At 49.1% G+C, this 16,138-nt stretch overlaps 1 protein-coding gene across 1 annotated transcript in view; it reads left to right on the forward strand.

Moving 5' to 3' along the window:
• PLOD1 (procollagen-lysine,2-oxoglutarate 5-dioxygenase 1) overlaps positions 1 to 16,138 on the forward strand; it is a 52,260-nt gene that overhangs the window by 29,803 nt on the left and 6,319 nt on the right. Inside the window, exons 3-13 of the mRNA XM_067567446.1 lie at positions 3,822 to 3,913; positions 4,625 to 4,761; positions 5,713 to 5,876; positions 6,398 to 6,510; positions 8,534 to 8,597; positions 11,685 to 11,782; positions 12,419 to 12,520; positions 12,678 to 12,809; positions 13,258 to 13,379; positions 14,311 to 14,415; positions 15,426 to 15,551. Of these exons, the coding sequence (XP_067423547.1) occupies positions 3,822 to 3,913; positions 4,625 to 4,761; positions 5,713 to 5,876; positions 6,398 to 6,510; positions 8,534 to 8,597; positions 11,685 to 11,782; positions 12,419 to 12,520; positions 12,678 to 12,809; positions 13,258 to 13,379; positions 14,311 to 14,415; positions 15,426 to 15,551 (1,255 nt within the window). The remainder of the gene's footprint in view (positions 1 to 3,821; positions 3,914 to 4,624; positions 4,762 to 5,712; positions 5,877 to 6,397; positions 6,511 to 8,533; positions 8,598 to 11,684; positions 11,783 to 12,418; positions 12,521 to 12,677; positions 12,810 to 13,257; positions 13,380 to 14,310; positions 14,416 to 15,425; positions 15,552 to 16,138) is intronic.

The raw sequence follows: 16,138 nt of genomic DNA on the forward strand, positions 1-16,138 counted from the left end.
GGCATTGATTTTACTAATTGCCTCCGGGGTGAATAGTATTTTCTTAAGCTTTATTTTACTAGGAAGCTTTACAGTAAGGCTTCCCAAAGCGCAGCCTAGGGCGAAATGCTGCCCTTGATGTTTTAAAATGCAGCTGCGCTTTCCCTCAAGATAAAAGATCATCAGCTCTTCTGCTGAACTCCCCAGCAAGCAGATTCTAACTATTTATGTGGAGACATGTATGTTCACCCTGATAGTATTGCTCTTTGCATTAAGTATTGATGTAAAAGTTGTCTCTGTAATTATACTTTGCCTTACATTGTTCTTTTCACCCACACAGTGCTCCAAGTGCTTTAGAAAGGTTGGTAAGCATCATATACCCATTTTACAAATGGGGAAATTGAGGCCCAGAGAGTGAAGGGACTTGCTAATGTCACACAGCAGGTCAGTGGGAGGTAGAATCCAGGTCAGTTGAATCCGAATCCCGTGCCTGATCAGCAGATCCATGTTGCCTCTGTATATTGTGTTGATACAATGAACTGTATTTCTCAGGTTTCTGGTTGTCTGGGTGACCTTGCTTTGCAGAAGGGAGTTAGTGTTTCTGTATACAAAAAGTAATGTGAGACAGAAGATGGGAAAGACTCAATCTGCTTTTAATACTTCCACGAGATACAGAACATATGTTACCCTGCTCACAAGGGCTTTTGAATGATGGTATAAACTGCTGGCATTGTTCCCCTGACTTCCAGCGGAGGATCTGGCCCTGAGTGATTTATGGCTGGAAAAAGGAGTTAGGATTTGCAATGGTGATGTGGAGAAAGAGAAGAGTGTTTGGGGAATATGGCAAAGGGCTTTGCAGGTTATAGAAAGAAAAGAGATAGGTTATTACTGCAGCTTAGGAAGCAAACATTTGCTTGCACCAGTGTGCAACAGTAACTTTGAGGAAGGAAGGGGCTAAAGGGGAAGGTGACTGGAGGTTGCATAACTCAGCCTTATGCCTCCCAGGATCGGACTGAAAAAATGCTTCGTGGGTGGAAAAAATCTCTGAAGCTAGAGGTCCCTCCGCACAGAAATGAAGCCTAGTGTTTATCAAAGTCCTTCCTCCTTGCCAGATCAGTAATAAAGGGGAATCTTGACTGAGGAATTCTGTCCAGTGTCTGTGTGGGGAGGATGGTGAGTCTACACTGGCCTTTTTTTTTTTTTTTTTTTTTTTTTTTTTGGCTCTAATTAATTTATATACTGCACAGTGAAGCCTTTTTCTGTCTCAGAAATATGACACCTTTTCCCCAGCTATCCGCTGGAGCCTCTCGCACTCCCACCAGAGTGGCCATCTGATGCAGCAAAATTCTGGAAGCCATAAAATTAGTGTAAATAGTTTGTTCACTGTCTTTGGAAGATGGCATGAAAAATGAATTCCTAGTTTGTTTGATTTAAGATCCTTGGTCCTTGGAGAGAATTTAGGCTGGAATAGCTGCCTAGCAGTGGGCTCCTATAAATTATTTCAGCGTATACAATTGATTTACATCTTCAGCTCTCACAGCAGGGGCTGGAATTTAATGTCTTTCTTCCAAACCCCTGCCTGGTATTCCACATTTGCATCCCTTCTCTCCAGCAGGCTGAGTCCCATTTTCTAGGAAATCCTGAGCTCATAACTCCCTATCCCAGGCTTTGAATGCTGTCACATGGCTGGAGACTTGCCGGCTTTAGCATATTCCCTGGGGAACTGCATACTTTCCTAAGCAGTTTACATCTTCTGGCTCAACAGATCCTAAAGAGTGGGAGTGTAAGTAAGGCCTCATCTATACTGGCTAAAGAACTGAGTTTAAAAACTGTGCTTATGCGTCATTCAAGTTCTTTTATAGCTTTGTCCATCTGCCTGTCTGTCCATCCATTGGCTCAGGCTCATCACTGTGGTATCCAAATGCCTAACGGATAGCACTGGGCTCCGTGGGCTTGAAAACTTGTCTTTTTCACCAACAGAAGATGGTTCAATAAAAGATATCACCTCACCCATCTTATCTGTAACAAAACATACTTAAATCCAATTTGGTAGTCTCTTAATGACCTGCAATCTCTCTTCCTATTGTTCTGATGGGTATAAAGGATCTCATGGATTTCTGGTTAAAATCCCTTCTCTCCCTCAGCTGGGAAACCCAAACTTATCTCCTTATCTCCTGATCTCTCTCTGCAACTGTACTATACTTTCATCCATATCCCAGACTCCAACATATAATTGCTCTGGGTTAGTATCAGACCTTCACCATTTTGATGCTCAGTGGTCTGCCACATCCATCCAGAAATCCTGCTTTACTGATGCATCCAGAGGTGTCGGGCTCTGTGTGTCCAGGAAATCTATCCAGACGCATTGAGGACACACATCTAGTGCATCCACTAGGAAATTCACTCCTCCAATGTCACCCGATAAGCCTGCTAGATCCAAGAAAATGCTTCTCTAGTGCAATCAGATGTTCTTGGAATTTTCCAGTGTTCTATTCAAATGGCCAGGGATCCTGTTTAAAAACTGCTGCCAGGACAGATGCGCGTTCCTATCAAGGTGAAAGTGTTAACATGAAGACCTGCCAAAAAGTTGTTACATCAGATAAATCACGGGTCCAATCCTAAAATTCTTACTCCATTTTTACTTAGGCAAAGCTCTTATCAAAGTCAAGGGGAGTTTTGCCAGCGTAAGGACTGAGCAAAACCTGAAAAAGTACTTCAGGATTTGGCCTCATAATTATAAGAAAATGGAAACAAAAATCAAGAGCAGAAGGGAGAAAATGTTGGATGGAGGCTGTGACAGAATAAATCCACATTATATATAGTAGACATCTGGAATACAGATCCGGAATACATTAGAAAATCAGAGGAGCTCCCAAGAGAAATGTAACAGCTACCTGGCCAAATTTCTGGTGTTCTTTACGTCAGTGTAAATGCTTATTGGAGAGAGAGAGAGAGAGCGATGTGGCATGGTGCAGGGAAGCCCTTAAACTAAGTAGTTGATTTTCAAGTATGCAGTTTATTGTACAGTAGAGTTATTTTTTAACCTTCACGTTTAATTTTCTTTAAGCTCTGTATGAGAAAAGTGAGACTTACATTTTACATGAACAGAGGAACCCTCAATACGTTGTATTCTCTGTTTATGTCTCAGAAGCCATGCAATGAAATTACAGTTTTGTCACGTATCACACTTTACACGCAGGGCCAGACTCTGACCTCAGTTGCACCAGTGTAAAGGCAAAGTAACTTCACTGGTTTCAGTGGTATTAGGATAGGGCTCTTTAGCCAGGCCCTGTTTCTTGACGAGCCCCACTCATTTACAGGGCTACGCTAGCTGGCTGCTGCAGGGGAGCAGTGCTGTGGGTGGGCATCTTCCACCATTGCTGGCCTGCAGCCCAGCTTCCACCAGTGGAATCCAGGCTGTGAATCAAATCCTGACTGTAATTTAGGACCAGTCTTTTCCCCACCAGGGACAGAGGCGCATCACCCTCCTTGAAATCAGTAGAGTAGCACATGTGGAATTTGGTCCAAACTTAGGAGCTGGGCATCTGTAATGGAGCATGACTATGCTCTTGCAAACAGTTGACGCTATAGTCAAGGTAGACCTCCCTTCCGTCTGTTTCATAGGCCTGTGTGTCTCAATGAAAAGCAGAGGCTGTGTGGATGCAGTCCATTTCCCCCATACTCCCTACTTTCATGAAGTCAACGGGGGCCTTAAGACGGTCAATCCTTCCCCTTGACCCTGTTTCTAATAGTACAGCCTTCTTTTTTAAAGGTGGACTAGTAAACAGACACAGACAAGAGCGGGGCGCCGTTCTTTATCTTGTGCTTCCTCTTGCCTGCAGAAAACCTGCTAGTTCTTACTGTGGCCACCAAGGAGACGGAGGGATTCAGCCGCTTCAAAAGATCAGCCCAGTTCTTCAACTACAAAGTCCAGGTGAAGCCTCACAGCCTCTGGTGCCCCGTGAAAGGGGAAGTGTGAGATGGGTATCCTGGGAGGGCGGGGGCCGTGTCTGCTCACGGATAATAGACAGCTCCCCCGCGGGAGAGCATTCCCTGTGACCGCTCTGGCGGAGAGCGCTAGGACAGCGAGCTGCTCTACGCCCAGAGGTGGGCCGAGGGGAGATCCACAGGCGCTGCTCCACAGGGAACCCCAGAACACAACATTTCCATCAAGCCCCACTGCGGTGATGCAGCATCGTGACCCCATGACTCAAACGCTGCTGCGGAGAGCCAGCCCCCCCGCCCCCCCCCAAATCATTCCCTGCAGGGCTTCAGCGGAGCGACACCAGGGAGCGCTCATCACAGCCAGCTCTCCTGCACCCTTTCTCAGGCTGACACGCAGTGGCAGAGGATGGCATAGCAGCAGTTGTGTGTCCACCAGAGCAAGTGTCCTTAAGCCGTTGCCCACCGTGAGTTGCACTGGGAGAGGCCAGGATGGGTGTCACTGAACTGCTCCACAACCAGTGCTGCTGCACGATTGCTCTTCGGCAGAAGTCCAGCCAGAGGCTAGCAGTGAAGTAGCAGAGAGTTCCTCTGGCAGCTGGTGCACCTACAGCCTTTCATCCTTTAGTGAGTCCTGCTGAGGGCACAAGTTTTTGCCTGAGCAGTGGGAACCCGGGGTTAAACGGTGCCTGTAACCCTTTAGGTGCTGGGGCTGCATGAGGAGTGGCGTGGTGAAGCTGACAAGAAGGCAATAGGAGGCGGCCAGAAGGTCCGTCTCTTGAAATCAGCTTTGAAGCAGTATGCGGATAAGGAGGACTTGGTCATTCTCTTCACAGAAAGGTAACGGGTGGAAAGGATTTGCCACGAGTTGAGTCATGAGGCAGATTTTTAATAGGGGTTAATTAACCATGAAGGAGGTTGTTTGTGGGGGGACGTGTCCAAACCTCCTAAATTGCTGTCTGCTGGGATTCCCTGCACCATGCTGACTGCTAATGTTACATGCAGCAGTGCCAGCTGGGAAGCTCTCGCTTCAGTGGATCAAATCCAACTCTTATATAAGGGTGATAGAGTTACACCTGCTTACGCCAGGCTGAATTTGGCCTCTGAGTGATCAGTGGCCTGGCCTTTCCCAGGGGAATTATTTCCCTTTCCCAGGGGAATGATCTGCTTGGCGAGGAAAGGTGGATAGCCAGGCAAGCGGTATCATGGGAGCTAAGAACTAATCTGCTGTGAGGGCGGAGGGGGGAAGAGTAGGCTAGCAGATGCCAGGCTTAGAGTCCAAGCACCCACAATGGACAGGTCTCGGATGCCAGTGTCTGTCACAGGCTGCGAGGACATGGAGGGAATGCACTGCAGAAGTAAACCCTGTGGGTGTTTAAGGATGTAAGGAACAATCCACCTAGTGGCATTTTGTTCACCCACACTTTGGAATAAATACCATATCTTTCTCCAGGAGTTTTCAGGGAAACATAGAAAAGTTGGGCTGGAAGGGAGCTCGAGAAATCAAGTCCAGCCTCCTGCACTGAGGCAGGACCAACTAAACCTAGACCGTCCCTGACAGGTGTTTGTCCAACCTGTTCTTAAAAACCTCCAGTGATGGGGATTCCATAGGCTATTATTGCACCGTACTGATGCCTGTAATGACTGCAGGGATTGTAATGCCATAGTGCAGGGTTAAAAGAAAGGGATTCCTTGAACATCTGCTGTTTCTCTCACACACTTCTGCTGGACCTGCTCTCTTGACTCTGTTTCTTTCTGTTCTCTCTCTGCCTTGCTCTGCTGCTTCTGTAGCTACGATGTGCTCTTCGCATCAGGCCCTGCCGAGCTGCTGAAGAAGTTCAAACAGGCCAAGAGCAAGGTGGTTTTCTCAGCGGAGACCTTCATCTACCCTGACCGGAGGCTGGAAGCCAAGTACCCTCAGGTGCGAGATGGGAAGCGCTTCCTGGGTTCTGGAGGTAAGAGACAGGTCAGCGTCTCCCAGCTTTGTGTTTCCATGAGACAGGGCTTTGAGAAGAAGTGGGAGTGGTGGAGGGGGGTTGGGAAAGTACTGCGCTGTTACGGGGCAACTGAGATTGTGTGTGTACACATTCATAGCACATAGGCTAAGCACATGCAAATATGTCTCTCTCCATTGACTGCAGCCCACATAGAGGATAAGAACCTGCAACTTACTCTTAGTTAGTGGGGTTACTCCTTTAGCTCAGGTTACAGGAGTCTGTGCTTTGGGAGTTGAAGATTAAGGGTTCTATCCCCAGTGATGACCCATGGCAGGGGAAAGTGAGTACGCAGGCTTTTGCAGAGAGATTGAAACTGTGTGTATCCATACTACATTGCAGGGGGGACTGAGACTGTGTATATGTACCCTTGGAGAAGGGACTGAGACATTGTCCACGTGTATGAGTCCCTGTGAATTTTCCCTTCCAGGCTGGCTGGATTGAGACACTGGCTCGCTTCATCTTTCGCCTTGTTTCCGCAGGTTTCATAGGTTACGCTCCTAACCTAAACAGGCTGGTGGAGGATTGGAAGGGACTTGACAATGATAGCGACCAGCTCTTCTACACCAATATCTTCTTGGATCCAGAAAAAAGGGTATGTGTGAGGAGGTGATGTGGTTTAGGAGGGGTTGGGTGCCACATCTGGCCCGTGCTAGTGATCCCTGGTATCCTGCACCCTTTTCTTGGCCATGCAGTGTGTTTGTCATGTGTACCATTTCTGTTTCATCCATACCTGCTTGTGTTGAGCCCCTCCATCCCCCATGCAGCATCTCAGCTGGCTATAAAAGAGGTTGACCACTTAGGAACCTATCGCCCAGCAGCTTTTCCCCGTGTTTACCCTTCTCCTCTTCCTTAGGATGTCTCCCTGGGTGTCTCTCTCTTGCCCCAATAAGGATTACACTGGCATTTGCGCATATAAATGGTCACTTATATATACAGATAGCCATTTTGTTCGTGCCAGTGTGCACCCTTGTAGACACGCCCACTGTGCTGTCCTTGCCATTTTTTTCTTTAAAGGGTCACTGCCGGATCGGATTTGACCCAGACGGCAGGTGTTTTTAAAACAAGGTTTCATGTCCCTGAAAACCAATGGCAATGATATCATAACATTTAAAAAGGCTGATCATCTTTGAGCAAGTCAACCTTCTCCAAGAGTGTCTGTGACCCAAACATCGCAGGATGGTGCAAGTGCATAGGAACCAGGAAGTGAAACTTGCGACTATAAAGAAAAGTGAAAGTGAGTCATCTGTTGTTACTATCCAAGCTGAGAGAAATGCAAAAAGGCACAAGAAGCTCGTGGAGTCGCACTTGCTTATCCCCAGGTCTCAGTCCAGCTCATAACTTTTAACATGGCAGTTTCTCTTCAGTGTTCTCAGCGGAAGACCTGGCACAAAGCCAGCCCGGATTTGAATAGTTCTATTAACACAGCTTTCAAAAGCCCAATGCCATTACATCCAGCCTTCCCTTCTGAGAGTTATTCTAACATGTCTTACGTGATGCCTGGAGGGGCAGTGAACTGTGTGAAGTCAGACCCGTGTTTGAGTGTGAGTCTGATGAAACCCAAAGGACTGTGGTTTGAAGCAGTCTGGCATAAAGGCAACATCGACCAGCCAGTCTTAAACCATTGCTATGTTGTGCTGGTAACATGGACAGCACTTGAGACAAGCACCCCCTGTCAGTGGAAGATAGGTGGAAGCTAGAGGCTGTTCACAAAAGATATTTATGCCATGCCTGCGCTCCTGACTGTGTTATGGCTTATATACTGCTGTGCAGGCAGGCAGGCTTATTTCTGTCAATGTGCTTTTGTTTGTCGTCTTTTCATGCTCTGTGAAGCTTTAAGCTGTTTGTGTCATCTGGTTTTGCCTAAAAACCGTTTTCTGTAAAATGAGGACAGTGAAATTGACCTCCTTTGGAGAGTGCTTTGAGATCTAACAGTGAAAAATGCTGTGTACGAGCTAGGTATTATGTTAGAAAAGGGAGAATTGCTAAGGTTCAGATGAGCCTGGGGATCACCCAGAGCGTTTAAAGTTGTGAAGCTTGTGGGACACGCTAGTGATCAGAATGATACAACACGTCTTTATTTAGCATATGGTCTTTCACACAAACTGTGTTTAAAAATGAGTGACGTAGATCAACATGAGCCCAGGAAGGGAAACATGAAGAAGTGTAAGCAAGGAGAGTTGTTTTTCATATGAGATCTGAAAAGAGACGGAGCATCCACGGCAGATGGGGGAGGCTGTTCCAAATAGCAGGATACAGAGAGGAGAAGGCTCTTGCACCAACAGTGGTGAGACTGAGTGAAGGGGCAGAGATGAGGGCAGTTACAGATGAGTGGAGGGACCAGGTTAAGGGCTCCTAGGGCGTTGAAGCTAATGGTGTTAAACTGATTTACAGCAGCTAAGGATCTGGGCCTAGGTCCGTGAGGGAGGCTGGAGCAAATCCATGGAGGGTTTGGAAAGCAAGGGATACTGGTTTTCTAGTGTTTTCTACAATGAATGGAGGGGCAGTAAGAGGGCTGGCATGTAAGAGGGAGGGCTGGCAGGACCCACCTGTTTGCAAAGCCTATGTCTATGTCTGTGTGCGTTCTAAATTAAGTTCTTTATTTCATTCTTTTAAAGGAAAATATCAACATCAGCCTGGATCAGAGATGCCGGATTTTCCAGAACCTGAATGGAGCATTAGGTGAGATGGGGAGCGCAAAGCACCTAGAAATAAAGTCACACTGTGGCCGAAGTGCTGAAACTCCAGAATCTATCCCCAGAACAGGTTTCTGTTACAAACCTTTGCCCAGACTCCTGGAACTGATTTGCAGTCCCCCCGGGGCCCAGGTACTCACTGTAATGCCTTCTCCAGCGTTAGGCCTGCAGGTCGGGTTTTCCATACCACACCTCCTTTCCGCTTTGATCTCCACACATCAGATTACACTAGCTTTGGGCAGTGAAACTGGTGGAGACGTAGCAACACGCAACACTGCCTGAGGCTTGGGCAGGGACAAGTGCTACCTGCCTGCCTTCTTGGTTCAGATCATTGGATTGAACGGTGTGAAAGGTGGGTGAGCTATTGAGACACTTTCAGACGCCCTCTGAGTGTGCTCGCTCACCCTTACCATGCTTTTGGCCAGTGCAGTTATTCCATCCTTGGAAAGTTTTATCCACTTGTTCTCCCAGAGCCGAGAAATGTATGTATTTATTTTAGTTTAGTGTAATATGTCTTTTTTCCCATTATTTTAATCAGCTAGGAAATCATCATTCTGGGATTTTGGGGTCCCGTTCTTATCTTGGTAAGAGTAGGAATCAGAGAGTTGCTGGCCTTCTGAAAGGGTCATGGGCCCAGCCCAGCTCTGACAGGCTTCACAAGGGGGAAATGAGGCAGCTCCAGTTCCCCTTGGACTAGTTAACTCATTGACAGTTGAGTTACTGGGAGGCAGTAATTAGGCAGGGAAGCACCAAGGTGAGATAAAAGGTTGCTGCTCCCAGTGGGACAGGGCTTGGAGGGTAGAGGTTCCTAGGGAGTGGAAGAGTTCCTAAAGTGCAGGAAGAGAACATGCCTACACAGAAAGCTCCTTGGGTGGGAACCTGGTGAGAGGGGTTCACCAGCAAAGGAAACCCAGGGAGAATGCTTCTGAGTGGAAGAGTTTCCCGTTGAAGGGCCCACGACAGCTAAATCTCCCAGAAACCTGTCTCCTGTGAAAGACTCCACCGGGTAACAGCAGAAACCCTAGGTTAGATCATAGTTTCTCAACCTGTGGTACGCGTACTCCTGGGGGCACGCGAGACACAGGCAGGGAATACCCAGGGAAAAACAGTGTGCAGGGGAGACAGGCGACAGCTGCTGACTTTTGGGGAAGCCCGGTGGCAGCAGCTTGCTTCCTACCCAGTCCCAGCTCGCAGCTGGGAGGTGTGTGGCAACCCCTGGCTTCTGGGGAAGGCGGGCAGCAGCCCCCTGCTTCCCACCCAGTCCCATCTGGGAAGCGAGCAGCAGCCCCCAGCTTCTGGGGAAGGCAAGCGGCAGCCCCCTACTTCCCACCTGGCCACAGCTAGGAAGCGAGCGGCAACCGTTGGCTCTTGGGGGAGGCGGGCGGCAGCCCCCTACTTTCCAGCTGGGAGCCAGATGGCAGCTGCTAGCTTCTGGGGAAGGCGGGCAGCAGCCCCCCGCTACCCGCCGGGTCCCAGCTCCCAGGTGGGAGCCCGGTGGCAGCCTTCTGCGTCTCGTGAGCTGGGTGGCAGCCACCCGTGCCTCGGCTCCAAGCCGAGGGACAGTCTCCAGCGCCCCGGCTTGAAGACAGGCAGCAGCCGCCTGCCCACATCTTTGGGTCCTAGCCGGCGCGGAAGCCTCCTCTGCCCCAGCTCAGATTAGGTGGCAGTCACCCACCTCCAGGGCTGGCAGCCAGGCTGCAGCTGCCTGCAACTTGCCCAAGTGGCAGCTCCCCTCCCTGGCTCAAAGCCCAGTGCCCAGAAAACTTGTCAATTTCACTGCTCTAGCCCAGCAGTGAAACTGACAACTATGACAGCCCGGCATTTTATCAGTTACCCTCTTTTCCTGTCTCTCTCTCACCCCTTCCTCCTCTCAAATCTATGGCAAAAAATTTGGCGCGGTGCTTTATATTCCCCAGCATTGGCATGCCGCTCAAAGCCTCCTAGCTTTGGCCAACATCACCTCTAGCCCAGGTACATACTTGAGCTGTGCACCCTTGGTGTAAAGGTGGTAACGCTACCCCCACTAGATCTGTCATATCACGGCCTTATATACTCAGCCCTTCTTCCAACATATGGCTCACATTAGTCTGTAAGTATAAAATCCCATGGAAAGTTGAGTGTTGGGCTGTTTATTAACATTTTCAGAAGTTAGGGGGTACTTGCTACTTAAAAGGTTGAGAAACACTGGGTTAGAGGAATTCTATGATGTCCTGAGGAAGGGTCCTTGTGGTTTGGTCTCTGTGGGGTTCTGGGTCATGAAGACCTTGCTGGTAAGGGACCTTGGCCATCACTGAGGGTTGACAACTAAGGTTGACTCAGCCCTTCCTCCCTACAGCTAGCAGTGCTGGGCGGGGAGGAGGGGTTACCTGTGTGCTGTTCTGCCTTTGCGGTTGAACAGCTAGAGCCCCGAAGGGGCGCTGTTCAAGAGACAAGCATCCGTGGACTTATTAAAACCCTCATTTGGGGAAAATGAGGCGGGAACACAATGGCAACGTTGCACCGGGCTGCCAGGGGCTGTTGCAGGGGTGAGGGCCCCGATTACAGTGGGTGATTGGATTCTGTGCCTGTACTTGCTCTTTTTGCAAGGCTGAGTTATGCAACCCCCGGGCTGGTCATTCTGCCGTCGCAGGATAATGCCATCTGGGGGTGTGAGGCAGACACTGGGCAGATAGGGGAGCACAGAATTCAGAGGTGGACAAGCTGCTTTTGCCTGGAACCCCTTTGCTGGTGCTGAATTGTTCCTCTCCACACATTCTTTGCTTATTCTTATTTTAAAGGACGCTTTCAGTGAGGTTTTATGAGTTCCCCTTGGGAGACTGACCTACAACTTAAATAGATTGCACTCTCCAGAACTTTTACTGATCTGATCCTTTCTTAAGTTCCATCTCATCACTCCTCATTCTACCCCTTTGGGCCGCTCTAAACAATTCCTCTCCCTCCATGAATTGTCTGTGCCCCACATAGATTAGCAGATGGTTATCCAGCCCCACCCCTCATCTTCCCAGGGACTCGTCGTGTTGCCAAATGGCTACTAAAGACCCTGCCGATAACATCGCTGTGATGTGATTTCTAGATGAGGTTGTGCTGAAGTTTGAAAATGCACAAGTGAGAGCAAGAAACATGATGTATGACACCCTGCCAGTCCTGATTCATGGCAATGGACCCACCAAGGTAAGCAGGAGCCTTGAAGGAGAAGGTTGGGTATGAAACCAAGGCCAGTAGCCTGTTTCGGCTTGAGGTAGCCAAGCACTTGCCTAGGGAATGCTGGGAAATCAGGCTCCCATCCTGCACACACTGACATCTCCCCCACAAATTCCCTGGTTGGGGGGGGGGAGGGGGGATTGGATGGCTCACTGCCATGGCAGCAAGACATGGAGCTCTTCACTTCTTGGTCACTGGGTCAAATCAAGACCGAGATCAGCCGTGACCAAAGGTGTCCCCACCCGATGAATGACTGGCCAGCATGCAGTGAGCTGGTGGTGTCAGTCCAGTTACTGGTGGCCAGGTATCCACATCACAATAATTGCCACCCTTCATCCCTTTCTTGCCAGTCTCAGCACCTAGATGCCAAGGCCTGAGCAGGCCATGGAGACTGAACTGTGTTCTCACCCCAAAACATTATCCCAGCGCATCGGTATTCTCCACCGCAGGAAATTAGATCTGTCAGACTTGCATCCTTTTCTACTCCTCTTCTCCCAGGGAGAGAAAGGAGATGAGGCTAGCAATGGAACCTGATTGAATATCAGAGGCTGGGGTGAGATTCTTTCCTGCCTTGTAACTAAGCACATCGGGCATTTCTCTTTGCAGCTGCAGCTGAACTACCTGGGAAACTATATTCCTCAGATCTGGACATTCGAGATGGGCTGCACTGTGTGTGATGAAGACCTGAGAAGTCTCACAGGGTTCAAGGTAAGGATTGATGCATATTTAGAATGGCAGAGGCCTGGTGCTACCAAGAGAACTCCTACAACCCATTCTTGGCTTTCCTTGGAGGTGGTGAGGGTGTAGCCAGGTTTCTGGTGCCGGAGAGCAGCCATCATGCATCTCACCCTCTTGTTGAATGCAGGATGATGTGTTGCCATTGGTTCTGATTGGAGTTTTCATCGAGCAGCCCACTCCATTTCTCTCTCAGTTCTTCCTGCGGCTTCTGAATCTCCAGTACCCAAAGAATCGCACTTGGCTCTTCATTCACAATCACGTGAGTAACAGCTGCCTTTGATTGTCGTAGTGGTGTTGTAGCCGTGTTGGTCCCAGGATACTAGAGAGACGAGGTGGGTGAGGTCGTATATCTTTTATCGGACCAACAAGAACAGATATTGCCTCACCCACCTCGTCTCTTTGATTGGTTTGTCATGTGAGGGGTGGCTTGCCTCCTCCCATATCCCAGAAGTCTTTGCAACTTCCCCAGACTGCCAGGACCTGGAAGTCAGGTTCAACTCATGTTTTGGTGCCCTAGAAGCCTATGCATCAATTTCCTCCAGCCACAAAGAGGTGGAGGTGAGAGTAGGTGCGGCTCAAATGCTCTGGCATTGCCGGAGTCTCCAGAGCCGGGCAGCCGGTGATCCTAACCTTAGCCCAGGCCAGGCAGCCTGTGTGAAGCTCCTGTAACCTACGTTTCACTCTGTGTCATTTCTCTCTCTGTGCAGGAGCAACTTCATCTCTCTCTGGTGGAGACATTTGTGAAGGAGCACAACAAAGAATATCACAGGGTCAAAGTGGTTGGGCCGGAAGATCACTTGGAGAACGCTGATGCTCGGAACATGGGCATGTAAGTGAAAATGCCAGTGTGAAAGGCCAACCGGCAGGGATACTGGCGTCAACCCCACCCTCTGTCCAGGCTTAGTAGCACAAGCCTATCTTTACTGGGAGAGGCTTCTTGCATCCAAGATAACAGGCCTCTGTGGCCAGATCAGCAGAAGCTTCCTTCATAGAGATCTGCTTTGGAGCTTTACAGGAACAATGGCTGGTACAGCAGTGGTGGCTTGTGTAACACCCAAAATCATTCCCCCGTCCCCTTTTGTCCATTTCCTCTTATGCATGCCTGTTAGGTGCAACTTATCTGGAGTGACAGCATTACAAACGCACTTCAATGCCCTGGTTGCCAAAGGGGTTCTCAGACCCTCTGCCAAGAACCGCCTCTGTCCACAAAACATGCTCTCTGTCTATGCTGCATAAATGTTCCCCATCCCTCTGCCACCAGCCCGTGACCTGCCCGTGGCAGGAATGGACTAGGCCATGCTTATTGTCAAGCCGACATGGGCTAAAGCCAGGTTAGATTCCCAGGCAAAGTAAACAATCTTTCACAGCCTGCATCCAAACAAACAAAAGCAGTAAGGCTCCGACATCCAGAGGACTTTGAGGTTCTCTCGCCACAGGTGTGGCCTGCTTCCCTTTCAGTTCACCTTCCAGAGCAATGGCTCTTCAATTTCATTCCCTCCTTGTGCAAAACATCCCTGATCTCATCCCTATTCCTCCCTGCCATGAGGGGCCAGCCACCTGTTACTCCTTTGCTCATGTATGGGGTTTTAACCCTCTCTCTCCCCAACCCGTCATATGGTCTGCACCCGGACTATAAAGGATAAGCACCCCCATCCCCTGCAAGAGAAGGCCCCCCTGACCACAAAGTGAAGGTCATCCCTGATTCTATTCTCTCTGTTCTGAGTGGCTTGATACCTGACATGTGGGGTCTCTGGCTGCAGGGATTTGTGCAGACAGGATCCCGACTGTGAATATTACTTCAGCCTGGATGCCGAAGTGGTTCTGAAGAACTCAAAGGTTCTACGGATCCTGATTGAACAGAACAAGTGAGTCTAAGCAATCCTTACTGGGCAAGTTTCAGGTCAGGAGCCTAAACAGTGAGCTCCCTCTTTCCTGGGAAAAGTGTAAGGGGCTGAGAGGAGAGAACATTGTTGGGAATGAAACGTAAGGTTTTTCTCTAGTAGAGATGGACCCAGACCAGATCCATTTATCCAACACCTTCCATCCCCTCCCTGGATTATGGGATTCAGACGCAATGGGCCCTGGATGTAAACCCTCCCTCGTTTTACCCTTATCTCTTTGGAGCAGAGTCTATGCTTTTGGGAACAGAAGCCAGAATCAGCCGTTTTTTCCAAACCAGACATTGGTCCAACCCAAAGGGTTGAGGTCTGGGTTTGGAGCTATGTTTCAAACACCCTGGGTGGTACATTCAGATGCAGGTTTTGGTTCAGCCCATTATAAAGGGAGGGATTTGTTGGGAAATCTGTATCCAGGTTCAAAGTTTGAGTTCTTTCTTCCCCAGCCCTAAAAAGATCATGAGTGTCGGATCCAAAAAGCCAGATCCTTGACTGGTGTATGACGTCAGTGGTGCCACATGGACTTTCAACAGCTGAGCATCTGACCCAGGAAGTTTTTCAAGCCCGCTACTGATCGGAAGCTTCCAAAGATTGGGGCTTCATATAGAACAGGACCCATTCCTGGTTATGTCTGTCTCTGGCTCAAGAGTTTCGGTGGAGTCTCAGTCTTAGGGAGCTGGTTACAGAGTAGAAAAACATAAGCTGTGTAACTGAATTTTCCTCCCACACTTATCAAGAAGAAAGATTTCCAGCTCTGTCTCCAGCTGCTAGAACTCCTTAGATCACCTCGGGGATGACTGGTGTATATGTTTAGATACACATTTAGGGTCCTGTTCTGCCCTCACTATGCAGGTGTCGGTGGTGGTAGCATCTGTGTCAGTGAAGTCAGAGCTGGACCCGGAGGCTCTAGTGATTATTTCCCCCTTTGCTCCCCTGGCAGTACCCCGCTCTCCAATCGTCTCTCCCTCTTGTGCCTGCAGGCTGGTAATTGCCCCGTTGGTGAGCCGTCACGGAAAGCTGTGGTCGAATTTCTGGGGTGCACTGAGTCCTGAGGGGTACTACGCCCGCTCGGAGGATTACGTGGATATTGTTCAAGGGCGGAGGGTGTGAGTATTGTGAGGGACCCTTGCCGCTCAGAATCCCCAAAGTCAAGTGAATAAGCATTCAATGGATGGAGAGTATGTACCCCTAAATCAGTCTAAAGCCGGTTGGGATCCAGGGACAAGAGTACCAGCCAATCACGGTGTTTAACAGAGGAAAAGAAGTCTCTCCTTCCAGGCAGGAGCTGTTTTATGTACCTGTCCTCTATATGCCATATGCATTAGTGGGGGAGTAAGGTCTGGTGACCAGAACAGGGGATTTGAAGTCAGGAGCCCTGGGTTTTGTTTCCAGCACTGTCGCTAATTCACTGTATGGCCAAGTCACTTAATCTCTCCTGGTTTTCTCCATCTGCTAAGGAGAGTGACGTGATGCTTAACCATTCCACAGCGAGGCGGTCATTTGTCTTTAGTGTTTGTAAAGGGCTGCATGCTGCTTGGATGGCAGGTGCTGTGGATATACAAAGGCCGATTACTGGAATGGTTTGCAGACTTGCTTTGCTGCTCTTTGGGTTTGTGTATGTCCTTGTGCTTGGTTGCTTTGGGGGTTTGAGTCTGACCCTTTAAACTTTGTGACAAAACAAATTCAAAGGAAC

The sequence above is a fragment of the Emydura macquarii genome, unplaced genomic scaffold (genome assembly GCF_026122565.2).
Source record: "Emydura macquarii macquarii isolate MOO-44397 ecotype Brisbane River unplaced genomic scaffold, CSIRO-AGI_Emac_v2 contig_2768, whole genome shotgun sequence".
Lineage (NCBI taxonomy): Eukaryota > Metazoa > Chordata > Testudines > Chelidae > Emydura > Emydura macquarii.